The sequence below is a fragment of the Sapajus apella genome, unplaced genomic scaffold (assembly GCF_009761245.1).
Source record: "Sapajus apella isolate SASKATOON/1434 unplaced genomic scaffold, GSC_monkey_1.0 scaffold94, whole genome shotgun sequence".
NCBI lineage: Eukaryota > Metazoa > Chordata > Mammalia > Primates > Cebidae > Sapajus > Sapajus apella.
Window position 1 is genome coordinate 2,844,528 of NW_022437034.1, and position 19,526 is coordinate 2,864,053.

At 50.5% G+C, this 19,526-nt stretch overlaps 1 protein-coding gene across 6 annotated transcripts in view; it reads left to right on the forward strand.

Annotated features, from left to right (window-relative positions):
- Positions 1–19,526, forward strand: part of CDH23 (cadherin related 23) — a 418,948-nt gene that overhangs the window by 198,478 nt on the left and 200,944 nt on the right. For all 6 annotated transcript variants that reach the window (XR_004262173.1, XM_032256272.1, XM_032256266.1 and 3 more), the window contains exon 10: positions 17,908–18,020. Coding sequence is in view for 5 of the 6 variants with exons in the window: in XM_032256272.1 (XP_032112163.1) it covers positions 17,908–18,020 (113 nt within the window). In the remaining variant the exon portion in view is untranslated. The remainder of the gene's footprint in view (positions 1–17,907; positions 18,021–19,526) is intronic.

Sequence of the window (19,526 nt, forward strand, 5' to 3'; positions counted from 1 at the left end):
AAGGCGGGGTGGGCCCAGGCTGTGGGCCACTAGGAAGGGAGGGAAGGGCCTGGGCACAGCGCAGAGAGCAGGGGTTGACGTGGCAACGTGTAGGCAGGCACCAGCACCAGCCTTGCCAACTTGGCAGCTCCACGTCGACAGGGACCATGCATGGCAGGGCTGGCTCCTTCCTGAGGCTCCACCCGGCCCTCAGTAATTAAAGCCATAAGTCATCTTCCAACGGGAGCTTGCAGGCTGGGGAGGCCACAGCTGGCCTTGCTTGGGGCTTAGTGCTGGGAGAGAGAGTGAGTACATCTGGGCAGAGGTTTGTAGAGTGAGCTGAAGATCAAAGGCTGCCCTCCACTCTGGCCTAGGCTGGGGGCTGTGTTTGGTCTCTGAGGCTCTGCTTGGTGCCAGGGGCAGTGTCAGGAGCTTCCTCCACAAGCAGAGTTTACTTCCTCTTTTCTAAGAGTGCTGAGAGCCTCAGGCTTGCAAACACCCAAGTGATGCCATCTGCCTCCAGCAGGACCCTTTGCTCCTGTCCCCCTGTAGGAGGGTCTATACCCAGAGCTTGGTGTGGGGGTGCTGTAGGGTATTCACTGCTCTGGGGTGCTTCCCAGAGAGCCTGCCTTCCCTCCTGCCAAGAGACTAGGGCTCAGTAACCGAAACCAGTTGATGGGGAAGGAGGCAGGACCAGGAGCCCCTGTAATTGAGAAGGACACCAGGCCACCCATCTGTAGGCTGGCCCAGTGGGAAAGACCCAAAAGTCACCCTGTGACTTCTCTTTTTCAAAAAAGTGGTCAGAGGCTTTGGAAAGATTTGGATCGTGGAGCCTTCCCTGTGGTCAAAAAGGCAAGGACGTCTCTCTTTTTCCTGTGTCTTGCTTGCTCAGCAAAAGTTTCTGCCTGTGTGAGCCAAGGGATGGGAGCGTCTTGGGACATCCCTCCCTATCTGGCTGGGCTCATTCATCAAGCATTCTCTGAACGCCTACTTGGTGTGGGGCACTGGGCCAGGGGTTTGGGACATAATGTGACATCTGGGGCTGAGCCTCCAGCTGGGAGGATGAGGGCATTCTGCAGGCAGGCTGCCAGGATAAAATGGCCCACCACCCACCCCACCCCACATCCCGGGCCAGGACTCCTGGCCTTTGTCAGAGAAGCAGGGCCAATTCACTGGCAAATGTGAAATATTCAATATTTAGAAAAATTCAGAAACTGATACAGCACACTCCTATGTATTCACCACCCTGATAACATTTGTTCACATTTTGCCATATTTGCTTTGGATCTTTTTTGCTCTTCATTTTGTTCTTGTTTAAGAAATGGAACATTGCAGGTATTGTTGAAGACACCTTTTCTTTTCTTTCCATCATCTCAGAGGCCTGTTCTATGAGCACTGAGTAGAAATGGCAAAAACCTCCAATCCTGACATTGGCTTCAAAAATGGCATCCCTGACTTGAATATGGACTGTGTCTTAGGTGACATTGAGGAACCATTAATTTTGTTTAGGGTGGAAATGGCATGTTTTGCTGCAGTTTTGAAAGTCCTTATGAGAGATGCATGCAGTATTTAAAAATGAACTGGAGTTTGCTCTGATAACACCATGAAACATTGGTAGTGTTGAGGGGGATGATTTTAAGATAAGATTGGCAGAAGTTTGATGACTGTTGCATCTGGGTCATGGGTACAGAGAGCTTCATTGTGCTCATCTCTATATTTGTGTTTGTTGGAAATTTTCCATGGTAAAAATTGTATGTGTGATCATCAAAGCTTCTCAAAGCAGACCATAGAGCCACATCTGCCCTGTGGCCTGGACGGACACCCAGACCTGAGCCTGATTTCTGGTCCACCCATCTGATGCCAGTTCTGCCTCTAACTTGCTGTGTTGTTGACCAAGTTACTTCTCATCTCTGAGTCTCAATGCTCCAGGGGTTGAAGGAAAAGTTGGAACCTGTTAGGCTTTAAGCATCTTTCCATTTTCCACCTCTGACACTTGACACATCTAACCTGTATGCTCAGAGGCTCCACTAGAGGGAAACTGTGGGAACAGCCTCATTTATACCTTCAATTTCTTTTTTTTTTTTTTCTGTCTTTTTTGTTATCGTTGTTTATTTGTTTTTTAGTCACAGTTTCACTCTTGTTGCCCAGGGTGGAGTGCAATGGCGCGATCTCAGCTCACTGCAAGCTCCGCCTCCTGGGTTCAGGTGATTCTCCTACCTCAGCCTCCCTAGTAGCTGGGATTACAGGTGTGTCACCATGCCTGACTAATTTTGTACTTCTAGTAGAGACGGAGCTTCACCATGTTCGTCAGGCTGGCCTCAAACTCCTGACCTCAGGTGATCCACCTGCCTTGGCCTCCCAAAGTGCTGGGATTATAGGCATGAGCCAGCATGCCCAGCCACACCTTCAATTTCTCCAGCGGGCTGCCCCACTGACACTTCAGGAGACCAGCTTTGCCAAAAAGGTCTGCAGTCGGATAAGTTAGAGAGACACCACATCACAGTTTCTTCGTGCTGGCAAGTCACAATGCCCATGAGCACATTAAAAGCTCTGACAAGTCCTGCAGCAAACATGCTTGTTGAGCATTTCTCAGATTTATTTGACCACAGAACTTTTAAAAGTTGACCTTCCTTAGACCCTATGGTATCAGAGTTTCTGAGGAAACCCTGGTGTTTCTGTTTTCAGACTGGGGACTCCTCTCTGTAAGACAAATTTGCCATCTTTTCTTCTCAGCATGATGACTCTGACTCATACTCAGTAGAACCCGAGATGTTTGATGTTTTCCACATTACTGGGTGGGTTTGTGCTTAAGCAAATCTGTAGTATTTTTCCTTCAGTCATCCCCTGACCAGAAACATCTGCTTTGATGTTACACTCTGAGTCACTGACCCAATGCCAGAAAGCCCTCCAGCATTAGGAAACTGGGCTTGGCACAGTCTGCAGCCCTTCTGATGGAGCCTTCTAGAAGCACTGTTTCTCAGGAGGAGTAGAAGTAGGCTTTGTCATTATAGGCCTTGGGTTCAAATCTCAGCGCAACCACTTTCAAGCCTTCTGACTCTTTCACCTCTAGCCCTAGTTTACTAATCAGTGAGGTCTAACAGTTACTGAGCATTTGTGACGTGCTGGACACTAAGTAGGCTTATTACCTGCTTTTATCCTCACATCAGCCCTATAAGACAAGAAATACTCCTCCCTGGGCCGGGTGCGGTGGCTCATGCCTGTAATCCTAGCCCTTTGGTAGGCCGACGCGGGTGGATCACAAAGTCAGGAGATCGAGACCATCCTGGGTAACACGGTGAAACCCTGTCTCTACTAAAAATACAAAATAATTAGCCAGGCATGGGTGCCTCCAGTCCCAGCTACTCAGAAGGCTGAGGCAGGGGAACGGCTTGAACCCGGGAGATGGAGGTTGCAGTGAGCTGAGATTGTGCCACTGCACTCCAGCCTGGACGACAGAGCAAGACCCTATCTCAAAAAAAAAAATTACTCCTCCTCCCCTTTTATGGTTAATGAAATGAAACAAAAGCCCAGAGAGGTTAGATAACTTTCCCACCATCACAAAGCTAGTGAGAAGTAATGCTGAGATTTGAACCCTGGTCCTAGCCACTGCAATATCTGCCCCTTTCAAAAAAAAAATCAGATCTCCCATGGCATCTTAAAACTAAAAAAGTCCTGGGAATCTCCAGGTTCCCTGAATCACCAGACCCTGAACCCTATCCATCAGGGCCCCCTGGGAGGGTAAAGAGGTGCTGGGTGCACTGGACTCTACACCCCCTCATCTGCTTCAGCCAGGGCAGCTAGCTCAGTTTTTGGCTGTTTTATATACTCTGTGTGAAATTTTGTCTGATAAAAAAAAATCTGCTACTGAAACAAAGACATTTGAAAAACCACTGCCGTAGAAAAGCCCCCTCTTTTTTAAACAGGGCAGAACCATGAGGCCCAGAGAAGTGAAGTGACTGGCCCAGGGTCACAGCTGTCTTCTGAGCTCCAGGCAGGTCTCTGTCTCCTCTTCAGGCATCGGAGCAGGGCCTGGGCTGAGGGGGGCTCTGCATCCCCCAGGGACCCCTCAAGGTCAGTCATCGGGGCTGCTTCTGCCAGCTGGTGGCCAGTTTCTATGAAGATAACTGTGTCTCAGGCTGGCTCCCTGAACCTCGTCCGACCACATCTATTTCTGGGCTGCAGAGTCCTGACGGAGCACAATTTGATTCATAAATTACCCAGCTCAAGGTGTGTGTGATGGGTTCTCCTTCCACGAATTTGAAAGTCATTCACTCTGGAACTTGCAGCACTTGGGGCGGGAGGGCGGGGGCAGCCGTGGCACTGTCAGGATTAGCATTCATGGAGGAAAGGTGGCAGGGAAGCTGGAGAGGGCTTGGAGAATCAGTGAGAGCCGCTCTGTGCCAGCTCTGTCCTCCCAGCAGCCCCAGGAGGCAGAGTCTGTCAGTGTCCCTATTTGGCAAGTAAGGAAACTGAGGCTCAGAGGGTAAGTCATTTGCCCAAGGCCACATAGCTAGAAGTAGTGTAGCTAGACTTTGAACTCAGTACGCTCTGAGGCCTATGCTGCTTCCACATGATCTCAGTGATGCGAGACAAAGGACTGAACAGATGGCAGTTGGAGAGGCTGGACCCGGGCAGTAGGCTTTGAAGGGAAGGTTCAGGAGCACCAGGTCTCTCTGTTTCACAAACTTCAGGGTGTACCTGTCACTGCCATTGCACCCCACCCTGCCCCGCCCTGCCGGTCCTTTCTGCTTAATGTCATCTAGTCTGCGGCACTCCACAGCTCTACCTGCCCCAGGCACCTGGTTCACCATCTTTGACACATCCCAACGTAGGCTCAGCACTTTACAGTTTGTAAAGCATCTTCAGATTCCTTATTTCATTGAGCCTCTAAACAGCCCTGTAAGTGGGGGAGGTATTCTCACCTCTAAAGAGGAAACAATCTCGGAATGTCCACAAGCCCCACATTATGAAACCACTCTCTGGAATTCTCACCCACTCCTGGGTGAGTTCTCCAGTCGGCTTCTTCATGCCTGTGCTTTGTTTTTCCCTGGGGGTCTTCCCCCAGTAGACGATGGGCTCCCTGAGTGTATGACCCACCCCATGCCTGGTACAAACAGGCCCAGTGGTAGAGAGGTGGTCTCTGGTGTCCCCATTTCCCGAGAAGCTCCATCCCTGGGCCCATCTTCCCCATGTCCCATTGCTGGATTGTAGCCAGAGGAGGGAGTGACAGCATGCCAGGATGACAGACAGCGCGTGCCCCCTCCTCCTGCCACGAGCCTTCTTCTCCTTGGGCATCTGATCACTGTCCTCCTTGTTTTCTTAAGTGTCTCCCCCGCTCCTTCCCCCCTCGCCCTCCCTCCCTGGGACAAGGCCTTTCAGATCATCAAATATCAAATGCTGCTTATGTGCGGACTGAGATGGCTTTATCGGGGCTGTAAATCTCCCTGTGCCCTGACCTCTCTTGAGTGCCAAGACTCGGGTGAGTTATGTGGGCCCTGCCCAGTGGCAGGCAGAACAGGCAGCCCTCTGGAAGGCACAGGCTGGGGTGCCCGGGGCACCTTGGCTCCCACCCTTGGCCCAAGGAGAGACCCCAGTTGAGGGGAGGCATGGGTGTTTGGTCCCACCTGCCCCAGGCCCCAGAGGTAACCGGGTGCCAGGCAGGCAGCAGGGGGCCTCCTTTTTCTGCTCTCCTTTTCTTCACCTTGCTCACCTCATGGCCAGACTCTGGGGCCCAGGGCTAAGGGAGCACCAGTCCCACATGGGAGAGACAAGGCCTGTGGCAGCCGTGAAGGCTATGTGAGACCCAAAAGACCCAGGTTCTAATCCCAGCATGGCCACTCAGTAACCATGTATCCTTGGACCTATCACTTTACCTGACGGTGCCTCAGTTTCCTCATCTGATAAATGGGTAACACTGTCAGCTTCACAGGGTATTTTGAGGATCCAGTAAGACCATGCTTTGTGAACAAACATGTAAAGTGCTTGGTCAACAGGCAGAAACACACATCCTCCCCATCTCTCAGGGGCAGGCAGCCGTGTGAACTAAGCCTGTAGTCTCTGGAGGCAGACAGGCTGGCCTGGATTCCGGGTTCTGCCACTGACAAGTGGTGTGACTTCAGGCAAGTCATTTAATATCTCTGTGCCTCCATTTTCTCACTTGTAAAATGGGAGTAACAATAATAATGGAAGCCAGGCATGGTGGCTCATCCCTGTAATCTAAGCAACATGGGAGGCTGAGGTAGGAGGATCCCTTGAGCCCAAGAGTTTGAGACTTTAGTGAGCTGATTGTGCCGCTGCACTCCAGGCTGAGTGAGACCCTGTCTCTAAAAATAAAAACAGAAAAAGAATTTTAAAACCTAAGAGTGGAAAAATAATGACGATGCCCCCACCAGGAGCAGCCTTGAGGAGTAACTGACTGATGCATATGAAGTGCTGAGCACCTCGCCTGGCACGCAGCGGCCCACAAGAAATGCCAGCCCTTGTTATTGCCCTTTTCTCACTGCCATCACTCAGTCCATGCCCTCATTACCAGCAGGCTTTCCTGCCTCCAGCTCACCCCCTTCAGGAACTCCTTCAAGCCAGACAAAAATCCAAACTGCTTGGCTAGCCTAAGAGGCCCCCTCCTGGCATCAGCCTCTCCTGACGGCTTCCTATGGACTCTGCTCCTCCTGCCTGCTCCCAACCTGGGAAGCCATGGTCTCACCTTTTGCTCAGGCCAGCCTCCCTGGCAGGAGTGCCCCCTTCCTCCATACCAACCCCAGCCCTGCCCTCCAAGGCCCAGCTGAAGGAGCTCCTCCTCCTCCAGCCTCCTGCAGAATCTTCCAGGGCCGGGTAAGCTGCCCTGAGCAGGACTGGGCCCCTTTTTGGCATAGGTCCTGTTTCTTCATCTAGACTAGATGCCACTTGGAAGCAGAGACCTCCCCTTTCCAGTGTCTCGAAGCTCCTCGGTGAGCAAACTCCTGCCTTCATTCTGACTGATGTAGCATGACCAAGGCAGGAAAGGCCCCACCCTCAGGGAGATTAAATCGGGTGAATCGTTGTTAATAATGGTGGTAATCTAGGGAGAGGAAGAACTGTGCATTAAAACGAATCAGTTCTCAAAGCAGCCTGCATCTAGCACTAACTTGGAACACAAAGACACACGCCATCAAACGCTGGGGATTGTTTCGGTGTGGTAAACTATACATAATATAAAATTTACCATTTTAAAGTGTACAACTTGGCGGCATTAATTACATTCACAGCGTTGTGCAACTGTCACCAGTAGGAAGTTGTAGAACTTTGGGGATTATTTTTTAAAGGAACTTGTACTGACTTCTTTTTAAGAGAGAAAGACAACAAATGTAATTCAGGTCAGTCAAAAGGGAAAGTTGAAGTGACCGAAGCAATGGTTCTTCATTGGGGCGATGTTGCCTCTCTGGGAACATTTGGCAATGTCTGGAGACTTTTTTTTGGTTGTCACATGTGGGGGAGAGTGTCACTGGCGTCTAGTGGGTGGAGAGAGGTCAGGAGTGCTGCTAAACAACTCACAATGCACAGGACCGCCTCCCAGCCCCAAACGCCATAGTGCTGAGTCTGAAAACCTCTGTTCTAGTGCCATCAGTCACATCATCTGTGTTCGCATTTTGCTAACATTTCATTCCTTTTTTCCATGCACACATTTTTTAAGCCAAAAAAAATTATGGAACTGTGCTGTTCACTGTCCTTTTTTTAAACACGTCATAAACACATCTATTTTTTCAAGTTACAAGCATCTCTTCTACAACGTTTTAGTGGCTTGCTGCATTTCATATCATAACTTATTTAACGAATCCCCTATTGTTGGACATCTAGGTTATTCCCAGTTTTTCTAATTAAACAGCGCTATGGTGAACATCCTGGTGCATTTCATATCAGAACTTTTTTTTTTTAACGAATCCCCTATTGTTGGACATCTAGGTTATCTACAGTTTTTCTTGTTAAACAGCACTATAGTGAACATCCTGGTGCATTTCGTATCAGAACTTATTTAACAAATCCCCTGTTTTGGACATCTAGGTTATCTCCAGTTTATCTTATTAAGCAGCACTATGGTTAACCTCTTCATGGCTGCATTTATAGGCACATCCATGATTATTCCCTTTGAAGATATTCTCTCCATTGCAGTGTAAAGGTTTCTCAGGAAATAGAATCTGATTTCAGCCATAGTCCCTGGTGATGCCTTGCTGGTCCCCATCAAAATGTCCTCAGAGGACCTAGGGGCTGCCTGTCTGAGGCTTTCCATTTTACAGCCAGCCATGCACAATGCACTGCTGTGGGTGGAAGAGTGTGGCTTCACCCTTAGCAAACTGGCATGATGGATTTCACTATCCGTGGCTACTCAAGATAATGCTTCATAAATTGGAGCCATTTATTAGCAAATTAATCAGGGTCCAGTTTGTAGCCTTATTAGGAAAGGTAACCATTTGTTGGTTTAAGTGAGCTTGATAAAAACTGTTGTTGTGTAAAATGCCTGTAAGACAAGCAGACTGCAGTTCACACCTACTTGAGGGACTGGAGTGTTGTCTTGCCCTGACTGGACAGTAATAACTGTAATTAACTGAGATGGCTGCGCTCAAACAAACATATCACTGTGGCTGCATCAGGAGGGCATTATGGCCCCAGCTGGAATTGCTAACTGGCTGATCCCTCCTCATGGGACCCAGTGCAGTTGTGGTGTCTCTCTGATGTGTGACATCAGGAGTCACCCCAGTATCGCTCTGCTCCGTAGCCTTTTTTACCAGCCTCAGAGTGGCCCTCAGACATGCCTACTGTGGCCCATTCATCCATTCAGAAAGCACTGATTGATCACCTGCTAGGCATCTGCTGGGCACTTGGGGAAACCAGTGCTGCCCTCCTGGGGCTTACATTCCAGTAGGGAGAAACAGGCAATAAGAAACAGGTAGAAGAGAGGTTCAGAAAGTAGAGGCGCTTTGAAAGAAATAAAAGAGGATAATGGAGAGAGAGTGACAGGGGCGAGGCTGGGGCGACTGGGGAGGCATCCGAGGAGCGACATTGGAGTGGAGGCTTCAATGCACGCAGAGGAGATCTGAGGGAAGAGGCTCCGGGCAGCTTGGGGAGCCTTGGGGAGGGGCAGGCTTCCCCCCAACCCAGGGTTCTTATGCAGCAGCAGACTCTTGGCCGGTCCCCTCTCCTGGTTGAAAGCCGAGGTAACCCACACCGCTGGTTGCCATATGTTGATGGTGGGGCTGCTGAATGCAGCCCAGATGCCAACCAGGATGCACACCCCTTTTGTCATCAGGCAGCTAAGTAACTATTTTTAATTCATAAGATGTCTTGCTCAAAGCCCATATCTCATACCAACCCCCCATTTTCATTATACAATGATACAACTCTATACCAGTTAGAATGACATGGCTCCACTGGACAGCGATGGGCCTGCAGGCCAGCCCACCCCAGAGGCCCAGGGATTAGGCTGCTCACACGCAGCTGTTGAATGGGCTACACCTGGCAGGGGAGACAGGCAAGGCCAGGGGCCTCTGAATGGCACACGAACTCTTTGGCTTCCTGGAAGCTGAGTTTAATTCCTTGTTCTACCTCTCACTGCCTAGATGATCTAGTGCAGGTTATTTTTAACCTCTCTGTGCCTCAGTTTCCTCCTCTGTAAAATGGGGATAGTGTATATGTCTCAGGGGTTTTATAAGAATGAGTAAGGCATGCATGGAAAACACTTTGCACAGTGCCCAGCACAAAGTAAGAACTCAGCCTCTGTTGGCCATTGTGGAGCAAGCCTCTCACAATCCTGGATAAGAGGGACCACAGCTGGGACTGACTTGTTCTGATTCTACTATTCCAAAAATAGGCATGGCCAGGTGTGGTGGCTCACGCATGTAATCCCAGCACTTTGGGAGGCTGAGGCCAGAGGATTGCTTGATCCCAGGGGGTTAAGACCTGCCTGGGCAACATGGTGAAGCCCTGTCTCTACAAAAAATACAAAAATTAGCTGAACACAGTGGTGTGTACCTGCAGTCCCAGCTACTAGGAAGGCTGAGGTGGGAGAATGTCTTGAACTGGAGAGGTCAAGGCTGCAGTGAGCTGTGATCGAGCCACCACACTCCAGCCTGGGCGATAGAACAAGACTCTGTCTCAAAAAAAAAAAAAAAAGGAAAGAAAAGAAAACAGGCATGGCAGGAAAGACGAAACCAAAGTGTGGACCTACTACGTGTCAGGCACCACAATAAGGGCTTTATGTACGTGAACATGCCCGATGCTCACACAGCCTGATGCACACTTTACAGATGAGGAATTTGGCTCAAAGGAATGATTGGTTTGCAGGAGGTCACACAGCTGGCAAGTGGTAGAGGTGTTGGTGGCACCTAGGTCTTTTTTACATCCTGCAAGTCTATGCTCAGTAGGTGGCCTCCTCCAGGGTGTGGATGTAATAGAGTCCAGCCACAGACTGTAACTAGAAGAGAGACCCTTGGAAGGAATGGAAGCCCATCTCAGCTCTGTTCTCTTCACTGGGTGAGATCCCTGATGCTAGACCTAGGCAGGGCCAGGAGACCAAGTCAGAGGCCACAGGAGGAACTGCGGTCACACAGGTCATCTCATCCAGCCTCCTGCCTCCATTCAGACACTGGCATTTAAAGAGATGGCTGCTTACGCCCAGCTCCTAAGATCCTGAGCTCCTTATAAGCCACGGCTTTTTTCTTCTCTTCTGTCCCCTGCGGCCCCAACACAAGACTAGGCCCCAAGTATGGCCCTGCCTCTTACATACTGACTGACCCTTTGGAATTGCTGCAGAGGGAGGAAGAGAAACTTCAGGCCATCCAACAAATACGTAATGAACGCTGTTCTGGGGACTGCCAGAGATAGCAGCATACGACCCCGGCCCTTGTCCTCAAAGCCACGCTGGGTCTCCAGGCATGAGAATTAGAGAAGCCCCACAGCACAGGCAGCTGCCTCATGAGTTCTCAGCCCAGCACTCAAGGGCTCAGTGGAGCCAGAGGTGGCATAGCCTCCAGGCAAGAGATGCCGGTTGGCTTCCTATAGCAGGTGACACTGGACCTTCAGAAAAGGCAGTTCCCAGGGTTTTCCTTTAACTCTGAGAGCAGGAGAGCAGAGGCAGGATGCAGGAGCTGTTAGCCCAGCGGAGCAGACAAAGCAATTGAAAGTCATCAGCCTGTGTTCCCACACGCACCATCGGCCACTCACTAAACTGCTTTTCGCCCAGACCCAGCTCCACTGTGGGTCAAGATGCTGCCGATGAGATAACAAGGGGACAAGATGTGGGAATGATGAGATTTGGCAGCAGGCAGGAGGGGCAGTGGTGTAGGTGGGGGCAGGGGGTGTGAAGGGGGTGTAGCCTTCCAGCCTGGAGGAAGCAAGATGTGGAGGGATGAGCCTAAGCTCCTCCTGTCCCCCATGGCTCAAAGAGAGAGCTGCCCCCCACCCACATCGGACCTCTGCCCTCTGCTGCAGCCCCTCCCAGCCACTTCTCTCTCCCTCTCCCTCTCCCACCCCTTTTGACCATCTAGAAAACAGCAGAAGCCCTTTGCTTGACTCTGCAGCGCCCTCTAGCTGCCACTTAGCCTCTCACCTTGTTTTTTTACAGCAAATTCTGGGCAGCAGCACCTGAGCACGGGCACTCGCTGTCCCCACATCCCTGCCCCACCGCCCCTCAGTATCTTAAAGTCTGACTCTGGGGATGTCTGACCATCCAGTCAGTGGCCTTTGCCAGACCTTCCTCTTCCTGAGATCTCTGCTCTATCTGACCCTCTTGACCATCACTTTCTTGGGAGTGCCTCCTCCCCTGACTCCAGGCACCCGGCACTAGGCTGGTTTTCCATTGCCTCTCTGTCTCCTTCACTGCCTTCTAAATATTCCTGCTTATACTCAGTCCAATTATACATCTGCCATAAAGGCCAGCCTTGCCTGATCCGCTTTTCCCCAGTGTCTGACGGATGTCACTGGCCCCACTGTGCTGACAGCTCTTGTCTTTAGCCTTACCTTCCCCCCATGGCGGCCACCTCTCCAGCTACCTGGAAGACATTGTAACATGGACATTCTACTGCTATATAAAACTCTACCAGGAGGAATTTATCTAGAACTTTCCAGAATGTGTAAGAACTCCCTCTCTTTTTTTGAGAGGCAGAGTCTCACTCTGTCACCCAGGCTGGAGTGTAGTGGCAGGATCTTGGCTCACTACAACCTCTGATTCCCGGGTTCAAGCAATTCTGCCTCAGCCTCCCAAGTAGCTTGGAGTATAAGCACCTGCCACCACACTCAGCTAATTGTTGTATTTTTAGTAGAGACAGAGTTTCACTGTGTTGGCCAGGCTGTTCTTGAACCCCTGACCTCAAGTAATCCATCTACCTTGGCCTCCCAATATGTTGGGACTACAGGTGTGAGCCACTGCACCCGGCCCTAGGACTCCCTCTTGAGGAAGAAGCCGCTTTGTTGACAGCCCACTCTATGAAGGATGATGGCCTCTTATTGGCCTCATCCCATTTCCTTGCCCCATAGCACAGGGCCGGATGCAGAGTGTCCACAAATGCGTGGAAGGTGAATGCTTGTGGGAGAGAAAGAGAAATGTGAATCTAAGTCCAAGCTGGCCACTTGCCGGCCATGTGACCTTAGGCAAGTTGTTTAACATCTCTGAGCCTGCTTCCTCATGCAGAAGATGGGATATCTTCTCATAAGGTGGTTGCAACGAATAAGTGATGTGATTGTACAAACAGCTTAGCTCAGTGCCTGGTACATGATAAGTGTTTGATAAGTAATGGCTACTATGTTTTAATAAATTTGAGAATGAAGGCTGCAATCCCCACACACCCACACCCACCCCCCACCAGCCTTTCACGCTTTTGCAGACATGATTCATTCCTCCCAACCTCTCTCTGGCAAATGTGGAAAGGTCTTGATTCCTGGAGCTCCTAGAGGAGGTGGCCCCCCAGGAAAACCAGCAGGGCCAGTAATTACCTGCTTTTTTCTTTTGTGATCACTTTGAATCACCGGTTCCCGGAATCCTTACAGAGGTAAAAGTGCAGCCTCCATCCCACCCCAAAAACCCCTCGCCTACCAGATACGCCCCCACCCCCCGGAACTCAGGACAGCACCTGTCCACCCAGGGGAAGCAGCTGCCCTTCTGCTCAGCAGTGGGGCTGAACAGATGAAAGGCGTCTCTGGCGAGGGCCCCTCAGCCCCCCATGGGACTTGAATAAAGAATGTCTGGGAGACCAGAAGGCTGACATGGAGGTATCAGTTTCCAGAAGAGCAGAGAAACTTGCATGTGTGGCTGCCAAGCCCACAGCCCCTGTGGAAGGGAGGACGTTGGAGTGGGGGGGAAGAAGGGAGGAGAACAAGACAGGGAAGTAGAGGCCCCCACCCCACACCCACCATCCCGAATGAAGGAGGGAGCAGAGGTCAGAGCCCTGGGTGCAGGGCCCCCGGACCTGAGGGTTTTGTTCTCAGCCTCACCTCAGTGCACCCTGTAAACCCTAGCCCTCTGTGGTGAGGCTCTCCTGGCAAAAGGTAGGGCTGGCTCTGTTACATGCTGGGAAAACAGCTGTAGGCACAGGCTGCTGGGGTGGTGGGGAGAGACCATGGTGGGACCATCTTGGTAAAGCACAGGCAGCCAACATTTGTTGGGAGCTTCCTACGTCCCCAGCACTGTATTAACTTATTTAATCCTTAAAGTGACAGCCTGGAATGGGTTCTATTATTACCCCCGTTTTACAGACTAAGCAACTGAGACCCACATATAAGTCACTTGATCAAGGTCACACAGCCAGCAAGTAGCAGAACCATGATTTGAACCCATGCAATCTGCCGCCAGAGGCATTTCTCTTTTCCGAATTGCTTCCCTTCAGGGGCCTTAGCTCAGCAAGTACTTAAACTTTCAATTGTGTGGTTATGCCATCAATGTCGCTCTTCACAGACAATTCATATGAGACTGAAGGCATGAACCTTGCCTGCTTTTCTTTATTGATTCTCCAATACCTTGCACAAAGTAGGTGCTCAGTATGAACTTAAAGGAATGAGTGAATAAAAACATCAGTGAATCTTTGAATGAGACATGCCCTTGGCCTTTCCAGCTTAGGGCAAAGGGCTTGTCTCCTGCCCCTGCCCAAGCCTATTGGCATCCCAGCAAGTGCCAGCGTTGCTATGGTGACAGTAAGAGCATCTTACCAAGCATCTCACTGAGTCAGTCCTCACTTAGGTGGCCCTGTCGGCTCCCTAGGTGTAGCTCTTTCTGGCTGTTGGTCCTGGGAGTTAGTCACTTATGCTTGGCAGGAGGTGGGAAGGTGTACTCCATGCAGATGGATGTGTGAAAAAGAAGTGTGTGTGTGTGTGTGTGTGTGTGTGTGTGTGTGTCTCGAGTTTGGTTGAATGTGGACCGTGTGGGGGGTACTTGCCTGCAGGTTTGTTGAAGGTTGCCTGGGTCAGGGCATGGGGTGTCTTATATGCTGGGAACAGATGCTGGTTTTGGGGTGGGCAGTGTGGACATGAATGTGGCCTAGGAGCTGAGTGGAAAAACACAAGTGAGTGTTCCAGGGCTAAAAACCTATTTTTTTCAAACTAAAAAAGAAAGCATGTCACTCAACAAGGGGCTTCGGGTTTGTGAATGATTTACAAGAAAAATCTCACAACAATAAAAATGGAATCACATTTAGTTAAACATTTGATAGGTGCCTTTATTGGAAAGAGTAAATTTATATGAAAATCTGGAATGCGGGGATGCTGTCTGTCGGCTGGGGAGGAGGGCCCTGCCTGTGAGTGTGTTGGGGCAGGGGTGAGGGGCAGCAGTGGGAGACAGGACAGTCTGAGGTCTTGCCTTGGGGCAGCCCTTCAGCTCAGCCTTAGAGGCTCAGAGGACCTCGGCCCCTACAGGGCCCTGCACTGCCTCTGTTTCACCCAGCCTCAGCACTGATCACCTTGTACTGTGAGTACCTGGTTGAGGGCTATGGCTCCCATTAAAATGTAACCCCATTTTTTTTTAGACAAAGCCTTGCTCTCACCCAGGCTGGAGTGCAGTGGTGTGATCTTAGCTCACTGCAGTCTCTGTCTCCCAGGTTTAAGCAATTTTCCTGCCTCAGCCTCCTGAGTAGCTGGAATTACAAACATACACCACCACACCCAGCTAATTTTTGTATTTTTAGTAGAGATGGGGTTTTCCCATGTTGGCCAGGCTGGTCTCAAACTCCTGGCCTCAAGTAATCCAACTGCCTCAGCCTCCCAAAGTGCTGAGATTACAGGTGTGAGCCACTGCACCCTACCTGTATGCTCATTAAAGAAACACAATAACCGTTCGTTGAATGAATGAATGAAAGAACAGATGAAAGCACACATCCCGTTTCTCTAGCAGCAAAATTCCCAGCTAAAGAAATTCCCTTCTATCATATATTTATATGCCTCCTTGCAATCTTGTCCCTCCAGCTCCCCACTATGCAAACACAGCCATACAAAACCCAGCAGGAAGGGACCCAGGTCTCTCTATGGCTGGGAAAGGAAGCTCTAGGCAAAGGGGCAGCTACAAGGATACCTGCTCCTGGGCTGGCCCCAAGTTAGAGATTCCAAAGCCATAGACTGATAGACTGAGTCCTAAACAGGTCCCACCCTCTGCAGCCTCTCCCTGACTTTGGCCAGCCCTTGCAGTGGACTGGGAGGACAGGTGAGAGTGGCCACTGGCCATCAGCCTGGATAGAAGCAAGCTGTCTCGCTGACCAGCACAGGCAGGTGACTCAGCATGGGTTTGTTGAGAATAGCTTCTGTCCCAAAGTCTAAAGTTAGAAGAGGAAATTGCCCTACCCTTGACTTTTTTCCTTGTTAATCCAAGAGATGCTATGAGCCTCTGCTACATGCAGATCCCTTTAGAGATGGGGAAGCAGGGCCATGTGCGGTGGCTCACACCTGTAATCCCAGCACTTTGGGAGGCTGAGACAGGTGGATCACCTGAGGTCAGGAGTTCAAGACCAGCCTAGCCAACATGGTGAAACCCCGTCTGTACTAAAAATACAAAGAACTGGCTGGGCATTGTGGTAGGCAACTGTAATCCCGCCTACTGAGGAGGCTGAGGTGGGAGAGTCACTTGAGCCCGGGAGGCAGAGGTTACAGTGAGCCAAGATCATGCCATTGCACTCCAGGCTGGGTGACAGAGTAAGACTCTGTCTCAAAAAAAAAGAAAAGAAAAGAAAAAGAAAAAGAAAAAAAGAGAGAGATGGGGAAAGGGAAGACCAGGGAACTACAGCCGCTTCCATGCTCACCTGCATGTGTTGAAGGCTTGGGTGTTAATTCTGTAATATGGAATTGGTGTCCATCCATCCTCTTCCCTAGTTCTGCCTATTCTCCAGGAACCACCTCAAACAGTAACAGCAGCAGCACTACTGAGTCCTTATTTTGTGCCAGGAATGGTCCCAAAGCAATGTATCTATACTTTCACACTCATTTACTCCTCATAACCCTATGAGGCAGATGCCATTTTTTATCTGTATTTTACAAGAGAGGAAACCAGGGCACAGAGGGGAAAGGTAAGTTGCCCAAGGTCACACAGCCAGTCAATGGTCCAGGATATCAATGACACGTCCTCCATGGAACTTTCCTTTTTTGAGCTTTCCCACCTGTAAACAGCCCCTCCCTGCTGTGAACTCAGAGATGCTGATTCTGGTGGGTACCAGTGATCACTTACTGGGTTGCAAGTGCTTTGGCATCAGGGTTTCTGGCACGCTGACATTGCATGCCCAACAATGCCCAGCTCAGGGCCTGCTATAGGAAAGCCTATCCCAGAGATTGCTGGGTGGGTGAATGAATGGGAGTGAGTGTGTGAATGAACCAATAAACTGGTTCGTGAAGAAGAGAGCAGAGTGGAATCGGGATTTTCCCAGGTGAATTCACAACCTGGTGGGAAGGGCATATGGGCAAGGATGGGGGCCCATGCAGGACTGGATCAGGTGGGGAACATGCCTGCCACTGTGTGCCCAGCGTTGTCTGGGTACCTTGAGGGACGGTCATGAAAGGCCCCCATCTTCAGAGGGTCGGGAAGGAGATCCAGACACCCAGGAATCAGGTGGGGAACAGTTAGTTACAAAACAGTGGCTAATGCCTGTGGGGACTAGAAGGGGCCAACTGGAGAAGTCAAGACTGACTTCCTGGAGGAGGAGGAGAAGAGGCTGGCACTGGGCTGGACGGAGGATGAGAACAAGAGATAAAGACACTAAAAGATAAGGAGGCCGGAAAGAGCACAGTGATTTGGAGAAACCCAAGGATGCCAGTGTGAGTTTCTGTGGAGAGGAAGAAGAAACTGAAGATGGCAGAGGAAAAGGGGTGGGTTTACAGAGACATTGGTTTGAGGCAAGTGTTGCTTGTAGATCATTTTTGCCAGTACTTTAAATACATATCTTACATTTTGCAATAAGTACTTAACATAGTACTTATTTTAAAATTATGTCTTTAACTTATACTTATTGTAAGAGGAAACTTTACATCACTGCCATAAATAGAGAATTAGAATAGAATATACTAGACTAGACTAGACTAGAACAGAACAGAATGTGACCATAAAAATAAGCACAAGAGAAACAAAACCAGGTTACTGCATCCTGGCTGGCATCCACTCCCTTTGGAAGGCACTGAGCCTGAAGCCTGCTCTCTCTTTGCTAAAAAAGAAATCAAGTGAGCCTAGAGAAGCATTAAAGCATAGTAGCACCAGACCAAGACTTTCTCCCTGGCTGGGTTAGAGAGACCAGAAGGAGGTTGGAAGGGGCATGCTGTTCTCCTGCTGGGACCCAGTGCTGTCAGCCGGCTGCTTGGACCGTGGACACCAGGGCTCTTTCCATTACTCTTGAACCAGCATTCCTGATGAGTCTTTATGCCCAGAGAGGAGCCCTGACACCAGCTCCATGCCCCCATGCCCTGTGCCCAGTCACACCTGAATGTTTCTCTCTCTTGCAGGGAATACAAACAGCATCTTTGCCCTGGACTACATCAGCGGAGCGCTGACCTTGAATGGCCTGCTGGATCGGGAGAACCCCCTGTACAGCCACGGCTTCATCCTGACTGTGAAGGTGAGAGCCAGGTGGTGGGCACCTTCACCCCAGGTAGAGGGGATGCCCCCACTCGGATGCCAGCCTCTAGCAGTGTCTAAGGGCTCCCGACCCTGGTGGTAGCTCCAGAAGCACATCGCTTTCGTGCTCTCACCCTGCGCTGACTCCCGGCGCTTGTGCCCAGGGACCCATCAGGAAGGCACCCAAGTTATGAAGTTGTAGGTGGCTGGACATGCCGCATCCATTATCGACAACCACACAAGATGAAACTTTTATCCCCTCTTAGGGGAAGGCACACAGCAGGTGCTCATCCTGTGGTGCTTCCTTCCTGCTGTCCCAGGATTCCAAGTTTTCTGTTGCAGCCACCTAGAATTCTGGAATTTGCTCCATTTCTGGGGTTCTGTCCCATTTCCAAGTGCCACGGCTTCCCTGGGTTAAGAAACAGCAATGCAGCAAGGAGGAAAGGAGGTGCTGGGTCCCCACCCCAGAAGGTGAGGCAGAGCTACAGTCCCACAACCCCAGCAGCCACCTGCCACTCATGGTCAGTTTTAATTCAAAACTGTGACTTGCAGAGCCATTCCCTGTGAATCCCATTTAGAGGTATGGATGCTGTCCGAGCCACAAGGGGCCTCCCCAGCCCAGGCCATCAGTCATTGATTGAGAGGAAGGGGTGGCCCAAAGACTGAGGCCAGGGGCTCTGGGAAGGAGGCCCTTCCATCGTCATGCGGAGGATGGTGCAGCCCAGCCTGGCCCTTAATTGCTGTCCTTGACCTTAAGAGGCCCGGCTGTTCAGCTGTAGTTTAGCCATGGGAGAGTGTGCTCACACCACCGTCCTTCCCTCCCATCTGCTCTCTTCCCATGGAGGTGAGGCGGTCAGCTCCACCAGAGAGAGCTGCCCCCTGGTCCCAGCACCCCACTGTGGGACTTGAACTCAGTTTTTCTGTCTTTATATAAAATGTGAGGGTGTGTTCCCACACTTGGCTGTGAACTCATATCCCCTGGGAAACTATTGAAAGATATCTGTTCTTGTGTCTCTCACCCAGAGAGATTCAGATGCGGAAGGCTGGAGTGAGAACTGGGAATGAGCACTTTTGGGCCTATGGCTCTGGCCCAGAGACTGGGCACTCAGGTATCTGAATCAGTCCATCTATGCTGACCCTCAGTGCCGAGCACAGGGTTCAGTCCATAGCAGATGCTCAGCTAGGTCTTGATTAACCATCAGCAGAAACAGTCTTGGCCTCAGCTTCATCATCTGCCAAAGTGAATAAAGACTTCCCCCTTGTCCCTTGATAAACCCCCAGATCAATCTTGTCCTCCCCACCCCATCTCATCCATCTGCTGTCAATCCTAGGATCGTACTGCCTGAGCTTGAAGTCTACTCTGGCTGTGAATCCTTGTGCAAGTTACTTCATCTCTCTGAGACTCAGTTTCCTTATCACTAAAATAGGGATGCTAATGACAAAATCTTCCCCCTGGAGTTGTGGTGAGGATTGGATGGGATCATTCACATTGAAACACGGTGCCTGG